This window comes from Osmerus mordax, chromosome 16, assembly GCF_038355195.1.
Source record: "Osmerus mordax isolate fOsmMor3 chromosome 16, fOsmMor3.pri, whole genome shotgun sequence".
NCBI lineage: Eukaryota > Metazoa > Chordata > Actinopteri > Osmeriformes > Osmeridae > Osmerus > Osmerus mordax.
In genome coordinates, this window is record NC_090065.1 from 16,270,942 (window position 1) to 16,283,118 (window position 12,177).

Here is a 12,177-nt window from a genome sequence, read left to right on the forward strand (position 1 = left end):
ATTTACAAACCGTCATCGACTGCACAGCGTTCACTTTCTTACAATTCTGTGTACAATCCTACAACATGCGCCTTTGAAGATTGTGAACTTTGACGTTCCTGTGAACAACCAGTCGCATATGTTGGACAGAGATTCTTGCCAATAACAAAAAATCTAATGTACTGATGTACTGGGCTGAACCGACCTGATCAACTCAATCCTCTATACGTGGCATTGGAAAAGCGTCTGGTTTGGTGACCCTATTAACCTTATGGTAGCTTAGGTTTACGGTTTTGTTTTCATCCAGATTATTATTCCGAGTGCTCTGGCATGATAACTGATTACTGTTGAATATAACTCAAGTGCAAATTTAGTCCGAAAGATGTCTTCGTCAAGTCTAGTGCCGGTGTTTGCGCTGACAATGACGTTGTACATTGTTGAAATGGCCTCGGCTGAAACGCTGTGTGGTGGAGAGTTAGTGGACGTACTTCAGTTCGTCTGTAAAGATAGAGGATTCCATTTCAGTAGACCTGGTAGGGCCAGCAATAGGCGCTCTCAGAACCAAGGGATTGTGGAGGAGTGCTGCTTCCGCGGCTGCGACCTCAACCTCTTGGAGCAGTACTGTGCTAAGTCCGAGAGATACGTGTCAGCCTCCTCTCTGCAGGTCATACCTGTGATGCTCGTTCTCAAACAAGAGGTACTCAAGAAACATCATGTGTCCTCCAACTACAAGTACATCAACTGGCAGCGGAAGGCGGCCCAGCGCCTTCGGAGGATCGTCCCCTCCATACTGCGGACCAGGAAGTTCCGGTTGCAGGGGGATCAACGGAATAACAATAATTTGTTACAAAAGATAATGAGAAAGAAATACGTAACAACAACAAGAGCCAAAACCCAACCGTCTGCAATGGGTAAAGGGTCTCTCCTTGGGGACTGGAAAGGAGTGCTTATAAAGACCACAGAGCCACACAAGGCCCAGGGGTAGCTCTTAAGGTCCAATGATCCACCACTTCAAACATGAAACCTGTAAAAGGGAACATGGCCAGCAAGACGGAACATACACCTAGTCGAGTGGAGGTCACAACACTTATACGTTTAGTATCATGCCATGAGTCATTTTGTAATTCATAATAATAAACTCTTGAAATCCACTTGTTGCACATGTTACATTATTCGCCATCTCCCTGCAATACAATATGGTCTGTTCTAATCACATCTACCATGTGGGTGTTTTTATTATCTTCACTATGTGTGAGTTGGGAGAAACTGGGACCTACACATGTACCATCCGATTTATGTATAAACACAGGGTTGGACGGATGAGCGATTGGGTTGACAGTTAGTTTTGCCAGGTTGTATATGTAAGAACCATCAATTTTGACAGATATCAGGTAGTAGAATGTCAGGTTTTGGCGTCTATGTACAATTATAGCGTAACAACATCTTGTATGGTCTTTACCGTACGACTCTTGTACACCCTGTGGACTCCAACATATAAGAAGGCCACATTTCAATCTGTCGGAAATTCGTTTCATCTCTGAGCAATGACACATGTTTGGTTTAATTTCAGAGATGGCATTGAATTCTTGTTCTCTGGCTTGTAAAATGCTTAGTAAAGTATGAATGGGGTTCTGGTGTCCCAGGTGGACAAGCTTGATACCCCCCTCAACGTTCAGGTGCCCTACAACATTCAGGGGGATCGGTATCCTGAGGGTGGTATCTTCTGACCCATCACCGGCGAACTTGAAAATCTCTCTATGACCACTGCCGTCTTGATCGAAATTTACATTCTCCGGGTGTGATAGGACTTGCCATTGTGTTTCACATTTTACATCCTTTAACTTGGGGTCACGAGCGGACGTGGTTTCTACTTCTGAGTCTCGTTTCATGTTAGAATCGCAGTCTTGCTTTTTAAAAGGTTGTTCCATTTTGGTAACTTCTGAAGATTGTAAGATTGTCAATTTTCTCTTAACAGCGATTTTGATTAATCTTCGTTTACACAGTGAAACCCCTACTTCCATGGGTAAAGGCTGCTGATGCAGAGTGTATACAATGTTGTGTATATGATTCTCATAGTCGTAGAAAAAATGACCTGTAGTGTTAGAGACACACATAGCTTGTTGTATGTCATCATCAGAATACGTCTTGACCACTTGAATACATCTCTCCTGAATGAACGTACTAAGTCTTTCAAGGGATGCCTCTTTCAGAAGTTTGATTTCATCTAGCATGCTTGTGATATTACACTTAAGTGTGTCAAAACCGAAACACTGTTGTATTGCAGCCAATTTAATGTTAGCTAGTTGAAAATCATTGTCCCTAGTTGCTAGCTTGATGTTAATGTCTTCATGGAAAGCAATGGAATGTGAAAGCTCATTGATTTCAATTTGCTGCCTAGCCAACTTGTCTTCCAGTGAACTTCTTTCAAGCTTGAAATTGTCTAAGATTTCAACTTGGCCACTACTGAGCTCTTCTATTGTGGTCTCTAGGGACGATATTGTCTCTATAAAGGCGTCATTGGACTGTGTCAGACTCTCAATTTGAGCATTAAATTCAGATTTTGTTTCTGAATGTTGAGAAAGCTCCTTGATTTGCTCCTGGATTTTGCGATTTGCAAATTGCTGCTTAGCCAACTTGTCTTCCAGTGAACTCCTTTCAAGCTTAAAAGCATCTAAGATTTTAACTTGGCCACTTCTGAGCTCTTCTATAGTAGTCTTTTGTAACGATATTGTCTCTAGTAAGGTGTCGTTGGACTGTGTTAGTCTCTCGATTTGAGCATTACATTTTGCTTTTGTTTTTGAATGTTGAGAAAGCTCCTTGATTTGCTCCTCGATTTGCTCCTGGATTTTGCAATTTGCAAATGGTTGCTTAGTCAACTTGTCTTCCATTGAACTCCTTTCAAGCTTAAAAGCATCTAAGATTTTAACTTGGCCACTTCTGAGCTCTTCTAGTCTTTTGTAACGATATTGTCTCTAGAAAGGTGTCGTTGGACTGTGTCAGACTCTCGATTTGAGCATTAAATTCTGCTTTTGTTTCTAAATGTTGTTTACGAGTTTTCTCACTTGTCGAGTCTTTCTTGGCTAGTTGAGTTGTCAACGCGTCACGTTGCACACTCCACTCCATCTTCTCTGCTGTGTGAGCATTTACTATTGTACTCCTGTCCCTAGTGAGGTCATTGTATAACTCTCGATACTTGTTAAAACTCTCTTGTAATTCACTGAAACGAGTGTGTCTTTCGATGCGCTGTGTATTGTGTTCTACATCACAACACTTTGACAGCGCCTCCTTTTGTTGCATGATAGTCCGAGTACGGTCCAGACAACTAGATATGTCCTTACAGTCGTCTTGTAAACGGTCGATTTCCTTCCTAGCGGATGTCAACTCGTTCTGCTGTTTTACATATTCATTTCTCACAAGGATAAGTTTGTCATTGCGTTGCTTCAACATTGAACTGAGAGTATGTCCTATATCAAGTACAGTGTCCCAGTGTATCTTGAGGGACTTCATGATGTGACTGGGAGATGACAGGGAATCTCCGCCAGACGCCAACGTGTCAACGAGTGTTTGCAGATTGTCGAAAGTGTTACAGATCGCATCTTCATTCTCGGGGGATTCCAATAAATCATTAACAATAGTCACAAGTTGATGTTCGTGATCTCCCTTTACAATACTCACAATGTATTTCAGCGCTTGATCCGCTTGTTTAACATGGTCTGCGGTTTGTATAAAACTAGTCTCTCTAAATGTATCTCGTAGACTTTTACCCAGTCTACGGATAATAAGATCGTAACAACCACACAATTCCATAGCCACACCGAAGCCTATTGCGTCGCAAGCTTTCGTTTTTTCAAACGCTTCAAACCACTTAGCCAAGTCTCCGAAATTCGTCTCAAGCGCATCGACTGCTATTAAGGTTTCTTCAAGGGAAATTATTGTGCGGGGTTGCACAGTCAGGGCTGTTGACATGTCAGATTCCGTGTTAGATGGTGAGGATTCCACCTCGGTAGCCGAAGGGAATAGTTTTGATATGATACCGAAGAGCATTACACGAGAATCGCTTCCAGTATTCAATTGAAGTTGATGATCTACTGCTCTCTTCTCCGTTGTCTTGTGATGTTGTAAGGTAGCGGTCCCAGAACCTGTGTCGGTTGAGACCGCTGAGGGTTTGCCTGTCAGCCGTGCAGCCGATACTCTCGCGGCGTCTCTGTCGACATTCCTTTTGCCACAACCACCAGCCTGGGTCAGTTTCTTCTTCGACTGCTTCACTTTTGGTCTTGCGCTTCTTTCGCTGTTGTTTTTGTTGGTCTTCGTGTTCTGTAAACATTGAGATGCTTTTCCTTGATGTGAAGCTTTCTTGTGGGCATGCTTGTTCTCTTTCTTGTCCCCAGTAACAACTTGAGCCGTGCTCCCACCACAAGGCGATCGGGTTCGGTTTTGGTCTTTTGTTAGACAGGGTGAACAATGGCGAGCTGGGTATTTGGAGCTCCTTCTGTCCTTGACTTTGGTCGACTTCCCACGCTCTACACTTGTCGACTTCCCATTTTTCCTCACCGCTTGCACTGTAGACCCTACGGTGATTGAGGCAGTATCTATATTCCCAGTCTGCCCGACCTCGGATGTTTTGGAGGTCCGGCGGTGGGGTTTCTGATCTTCTTTCAATCCATCCATTGTCGGTGTATCGAGAGATTGTAGCACACAGTGTAGTGCAGATCCCACCGAGGAGCAATCTGTCTATTTGCGACACAGCTGGAACTCTCCGGGGTTCAGGCTCGCACACCGCGGGTGATATTCGATAATCGTACCCACACCGTTGACACAATTCAGCCTTATATTGATCACGCGATAGTAGATGCTGGTCAACTCTCCATGTTGCGTTAAGTTTACCCAACTCTTGACACCAACGGTCCAGGGATCCGCAACACAAGGATGTAAGTATCACTGCCTCATAGGGAGCGTGTATAACGTCTTTGATAATCTTTCCTCCTAAACACCTAGTCACCTCTAAATTCATCCATGTGAGCCTCACACGCAACCATTGAGGGGAGGACGGAACTGGTAAGAGGTGAGTGTGATGGTTAACACTTTGCCGTGAGAGACTAGACATGTCGGAATCCTGCTGCCACAATACACAAGTCCCCCACAGAGCGCATTGCGGATCAGGTATTGTAAGGACGCCGTGCTCACTCTGGCGGTGTAACCTATCGAGGGTTAGCCTACTCTGCTCATACAAGACTTTGAAGGCAAGCGGAGCTCCGAGTGTTGATAGTGTCTCGCTTACCAATTGTGAAGCAAGAGTATCCCTTTCTGCAGAGTCTAAGCTACATGATGTAGCAGCCAAGACGGTGTGGACATGACGGTTCATGCTGGCGTATATTCTTGATACCAACATCTCGGGTTGATGACCTGAAATGGTGTCCCCTGTGAAAGTGTATGTCTTGTAGTGCCCTACCGTATCGGAGGGTGTGATCATTTTCACCCAGGCTAACGGTGCTCTGGCTAAAACACTGATTCGTTTAACCTTGTGGCCTTTGGAATCAATGTACGTATTGGAAAAGTGTTTGGCTGTAACAAGACCGTAGTTGTCTCCACTGTGGGCGTATACAGCCCTGAGAAGGATATAACATGTATTGGGAAGAACGTCTCCTTTCTGGCAGGGTTCCATCGTCAGCCGTTCAGCCCTGTAAGTGTGTAAGCCGGTGTATAATAGAAAGACTAAAACGCAGAGTTGGTTTCTGGATAATAGTTTTATTTTAGTGTTACAAATAAATGAGACAAATAAATGAGACAACTGTGTATATTGTAACATGCTCCAACACCACATGAAATACTAGAAAGTCACTACGGGTCACTGGTAACTTTATCTGCAACACATGACTATGTAATCAATAGTCTTCAATGACAACTTTAAACTTCTCTGCGATCATGGCGGCCGATATAACATGGCAGCCAGATTTATCCTCTTGTGTAACATAACCTTGGACTGACATAGATACGGACGGCTGATCGTCTTGAGTGGAAGACGAACCTCTCCCTTCGGCTTCACAGTCCTCCTCGGAACAATCTTCATTGTTGTAAGACTCACTGTCGCTGAGTTCGATATAGCAGCTGCGAGTGGTATTACATTTGAAAGCCTCCATATACTCAGTCATGGCCTCAAAGTCTTCAATCCCCATGACATTCTCAGCTGCTTCAATCGTGGCGTTATCAAACACAGAGTGACCAGTTGACTCAGAGAGAAGTTGAGTCTGCTTCAAGGTCTCGACACTGTCTCCGGTGTCAGATTCCGGTCTGTTTAAATCTTTGTATAGTCTCATAATCTCTTCAACCGCCTCTGGTTTCTCACCCAGGCTGTGTGTGATGTTTAAGTAGACGTGTAGGTTATCATTACATCCTACACATCCTTGCCGACCCCCTTGGACTCTCTGCCACCCGTTGTCAAAAGCTTTAATACCATAATGTGTGCAGATTACAGCTTTCAGCCTTTTAAAGGATATAGCGCGAATGCCTTTAAAAAGCTGGACGTCATGTCGGAGGACAGAGTCCGATGTGTTATCAGTCATAACCTTGTTGATCTCTAAACGCTCAATTGAAGAGTTGGGTCATATCAGACACTGTTGACCATGCACACTGCACAGCGTGAGAATAACGTTTCTACATCCACTAATACTTCGGAAAATATAGGCTGACTGCATTTCATACAAGATGTGTACATCTGTTTCAAGTCAGTAAACGTGCAGGTGTTGACATCTCTGGTGCTGAGTGGGACGTTTATCATGGTCGCAGCACAGCATGAAGACACAAATTTCAGTTGTTCAAAGTCAAATTCGACGTCAATGTTTTTTGGGTTACCTTTCACCTCAGACGAGTGGAAGGTCTGATTCTTTAGACATCTGGAGCACCTCAGGTCTCCCTCGTCCTTGGGTGGCTGCGGACCGGGTTCTCTGGGTACAAGGAGTATCTGCTTGTGATTATGGTCCACCCAGTTGATGTAGCAGTTTAGCACGGCGTATAGTAGCATCTGACACTCAGGCTTTAATTCACTCAGCTTATGAAAATGCTCACTGTGAATAATGTCAACAGCTTGACGCAGTTCAGGTAGACAAGCAGCCGCCATTTCCAATGGTTGATCAGTTGTGTAAGCGATGGCAAGGTTGTAATAACAACTAAGGCTCCATTCTGAATTGAGTGTAAGCATAGGGTGTCCGATTTTTTTCACAACTTGGTAGGCTTTGATGAGTTTTGCGGAGTAAGATTTCCTCCTCATCGAAAAACTTAATTTCTGCCATCTAATTGAACCTTCAACGGAGTCTGAGTGGACTTTCTTCATTTTTCCGATTGATGACTTTATGGACATCAACATTCTTCACAGGCTTATTACGACCCTCCTTGCTAAGCTCGGTCTTACACGCAGATGACTCAAAAGGTTTAGATTTGGGTTTACGTTTATTGTAGAAGTGTTTGGTAGTTAGGTTTCTTGACACAGTTGTCAATGTGTCACTACTCTGAGATGTAATTGCTATAGATGTCTCATGTAAACTGTTGAACGGACCAACTTCAAAATCTTGGCTTTGCAAGGCGTGGTCTTTATTGCACTTCAATGGTCCGTCCAAGTCATGGGTGTAAACTCCTGCAGTAGGTGGATATTTCAGCTGTGGGTCTTTGCGACAATGTTGGTTGGTTAAGAGGGTCACAGACTGTCGTTTAGGCTCTGGTTGGATGTCCAACCGATTTATGAGGAAATCAACAGCCGTGGCTCTAACTGTGTATAACTTCTCTGTAGACTCCTCCTCATTTAAAATCAGATCTTCCTTTTGGTACCTATAAAAGTCAGCCAAGACAGCCAGTCTGATCATAACCTCCCACCCCTCCATTCTTGACAATTCTTCCTTGTTCGGTAATGCGACATTTAAGTCTTGTGAGCCGATTAAGACTAAGGATAGATCATCCCAAAGATCGAAACATAATTTGTAAGCGTCTTCGCACTCTGATAGATTTGTCTTAGCCGTCAACATCGTCGCTATTTGTGTCTGTATTCGGGGTGTAGACGTGTTATCTCTTGATTTAGAATGTCATACAGTGCTAAGACACTCCAGGTAAGCCTGCAAGAGGATGGATTTTGCATAACGACAGGACCCCACGACTCTGGTATCCTCTACCCCTGCCCTGCCAACCCCTTTGCGCCGGTCCTTCTCAATTCCCCCGTGGTGTTGCATCTCCATTGTCCAAATCTCTTCCCCAACGAGATCCTGAAAGTGCACGCTGAGCACCTGGGGCACTTCTTGGCTTTACAGAACGTACCTCAGATGGATGGAGGTTTTGAAAAGACTCTCTTTCTGGGTCTGTGTAAATTGTTTACTCGGGAGAAGGTCCTTTCACTTTACAAGACAAGCCTGACTGACCAAGTGCTGGCTGAAAATGTTGTTGATGTACCCTACGGAGACAATGACGGAGAGAAGTCCTACCCGACCATTTTTGTTAACTTCAACAAAAACATAGCAAGTCAGATCGTGTCTTTACTTCGCAAGTTGCTTGAGTTGTTTAACATCGAGAAGCTTCGCAGTGGTAAGCCTCCTCATATCATCTTTCTTTACCTCATTCAACTACTGGCAATATTTGTGAGCAGCTCCATCGAGGAGAAACACCTTGCTGTCATTTTGAGTGTTGCATCGGCTGTCTTCCTGGACGCGAATTTTTGTAACCCCTTGTGCGCCGCAACTATACTTCGTCCGATGTTCATTCCTTACTACGGTGAACAAGTGAGTGCTAAAAATCGAAAAGGTGACACGGAGCAGGAATGCCCTGAAGCGAAATTGCGATATTACAAACTCTTCACAGGTTATGAACTTGACAAGAATGGCGATGACGTATCGGTGATGAATGGGGGTCTACACTGGACCGATGTCAGTATACTGGAACGTATGCAAGGGTCTAAGATCGTAGAATGTGAAAGTAAAAAGCTGTGGTTTGTGTCACCTCAGATGGGTGACCGAATGCTAATGGTTAAGAATACCGGATTGGCAATGATGGGAGACCAGAGAGGTGAAAAAGTCATTACCATCTGCAATTACCTGATGTCCGATCATGTAATGGCTTACATTCAGAGCGCTGTATTTGGTACAATATCTAACATGCTACCATGTCACGCAAACAGCGACTTTAGTCAAGATGTGATGTCGACCATCAACCATTCTATGGCTAAATTCTCAAATGCGATTCATCAACAGAGTGAAAACTTGCTGACAAATGTGCTTAAAAATAAATACATGCCTGAACACCAATGGGGTAGGGTTCACTGGACAGGAGAAAGGTGCGTCGTTACAGTTTGGTAGAGTTTTCACTGGCACTGAAGACAAGAGACCCCCTCCGGTTTCCGGCAGGATGGGAGTTTTCACCTCATTGAATCTGGGACTGTCAAACGACACCATGATGAAGGCTATGTTGACCATTGCATTGCGTGAAGATTCTGGAATGGTTAGCGGTGTTAATTTACACAAGATGTTGTCTACAGTTTACAAGCCCGTGGGGGTTAACGAAAAGGTGAACGATATTCACTTCTATGGGCGTTATCACAACACCTTTAACAAGGGCGAATTTACAGAGGTTGCATGTGTTAAATCCATGAGCGATCCCATCTACAACAGCTTGTTGCACGATGGGGCTCTGTCAGACTCGAGTAAGTATCAGCTAACCATGGCACACGGAGCCTTGCCTATGTGCACGCTTACCCTTGCCATGACCATGAGACAGACTGTGATGGGATTTTTTTGCTCAGAGCTAGCCCGTGTCATTTACACTTCATAGGTAACCGATGTTAACTTGTGTAGACAACTCACCGCACTATCTATGACAACAAAGTTTAGACACGGAAAGGATGATGAGAGCACCAACACGTTTGACGCATCTTATGGCATGTCGCTAAAGTTAACTGGACCAGTCTTCAATAGGAACGTCGGCATGACAGGTAGCAACTATCCAGATTTGGATGAGATGGAGTGGTTGCAAGCTACCGACAACAGTCTTCCCGATTACATAAAGATGTCGCTAAACACGATAGGTGACACGAAAAAGGAGGTTGCGAAGCTCATGAGGGAGAAGAATCTGAGATACAATCGTATGTTGTTTCTGACAGGAGGGAACAACACTGTGTACAAATTCTCCTCTGTCTTTGCCAATGAGGAGTTCATGTTCCACGCACCCATGATGACGCTGTTAAACATGACGATATTCTCCAGCAAGAACAACAGCAATTACGCCACTGTCAAGCTATCTAAGCTGCGAAGCTGTTACTACACTGTGAGGGTTTTCAACAATGAATGCATTGACACATCACTTTACAGTTGCCAAAGTAAAGATTTCAACCGTCCCACTAATGAGAAGACTACGGTCGATGAGATGGTGGAGAGGATCAAGAAATGTGTGTCTGTTCTATTACCTAGGATAGCCGTAAGTCGTGTCAAAATAATGGCTCCTGAGTTGAACGAAACTGATTTCAGCTTACTACTGTCGAAACTTAAGAATGACAACATCAAGGTGACCGGAGAAGTACAATATTTATATTCCATATCTTCTTCCATGGCGTCAGAAACGAGTACCCGTGTTTCTACTGACCATCAGGTTGGTATGAAACGATCTACAGATGACGTAACAGGTAGCCCTGAGAAAAAGAAACTCAACGCTGATGACCAACTGAGCATATTTGACAGCTACTTTGAGTCAGATTGAATGAAGTCTTGATAGGGAATTGATCACGTTTGACACTGACTTAGGCTTCGGTTTATTTACGATGTTTGACACCGACTTCGGATTTGACTACCCAGATTGAAGACGCGTATATATCCTATATGTTGTAATGTTGTGGTGTATTGTATGTGTGAAATAAAAACAAATGTTAACCAGCCACATCATCGTCTATACTTTCTTTATTAGACATTAACAACGTGATGATAAGTTGTATTAAAAGTATCAGAGGGGTCTGCAATTCAGGAATGTATGAAATGGATAATGTGCAGGTGTAACAGTTCAACTAAAACCACCATTTGCCTGTAAGCACAGCCGAGAGTGTGTAAATCCTCTCTCACGGTGAAAATGAATCGATTTTCCATGCTGCCGATTGTGCTCCCTAATTGACCATTGCAGACTCTTGGTACCCTCATTTTATTCCGAGAATCAAGTCTAACAAACTCCTCCATGGCTCTGTCGTAATCAAACTCTCTACAGTAAGAGAGTTCAAGCTCCCCCTGTTCAAGCCTGGCACAGATAAGAGGATTGAGTATTCCGCTGACTGAAATGAGCCTATCAGAGTTGGAGTTGGAGTTATCCTCGGGACAGGTAATCTTGGTAAATTTGCACATAAGAGGCTGATCGTTTTGGTGTGACACCCTCGCAACATTGGCAGGGTCAAATGAACACATTCCGTATATGTTCATAAAGTCATAGGAGGAAGAGGAGGAGCTACGATTTTCCACATGCTCTCTCACCATACTCTTTATGTCTAACAAGGCTTTATTTCTCAGTTCACAGTACACACGTCTGTACTCCTCATCGATGGTCTCACATCGTTGCTCTCCTGATAAGGAGGCCATACTTTGCATCTGTAACCGAAGCCTCTTTGCTGGTGGAGCCCCGCCAACTAGCGTCTGCTCACTCGATTGCTTCCAACTGGGTAGTATTCCATAACAAGCTTTAATTGCCGTGGCAACAAAGAACAACTCAGGGATGCCTTTCCTTAATCCAACCGGCAAATGTTCCGGTCCGCACGTGGACACTATAAGGTACGACCTCTTTCTTGGCTATCTAATAAATGAGTTGGAGTGTACTACCGCAACCAAGGTCTGTCTCTCCAGTAAAGCCTTAATAGAATGTCTGACGAAGCATAGAGAGCTGATCTCGGGTCCCAAAGTCTGGTCACCTAAAGCTCGAGCCTATTCACTTTGAGGATGGAAGTCACTGTCAGTTTGCAGTTTTAAAACCTAGCGGTTCATCAACGGTTCAGTTACTGGGAAAGTTAGTGCCTGTGTACTGTAGACTGTGCTTCTTATCCGAGTGTCACGATCACGCCAAGGCTGAGGCTCAGGCTTTGTTGGCAAGCCTGACAGGGTTAAAGGACTGTAGACACGATGTCGTCAAATTCGAAATCAGAGTTTTGACTTATCTAATAGACAACTTGTCAAGTACCCCTCCCTGTGAATGGGGGGAGGT

At 44.1% G+C, this 12,177-nt stretch overlaps 1 protein-coding gene across 1 annotated transcript; it reads left to right on the plus strand.

Annotated features, from left to right (window-relative positions):
- Positions 1–361: 361 nt before the first annotated feature.
- LOC136958738 (insulin-like growth factor II) lies at positions 362–10,701 on the plus strand. The gene is made up of 3 exons (XM_067252834.1): positions 362–805; positions 10,141–10,272; positions 10,594–10,701. Exons 1-3 carry the CDS (start codon positions 362–364, stop codon positions 10,699–10,701), a joined length of 684 nt encoding a protein of 227 aa, XP_067108935.1.
- The last annotated feature ends 1,476 nt before the right edge of the window (positions 10,702–12,177 follow it).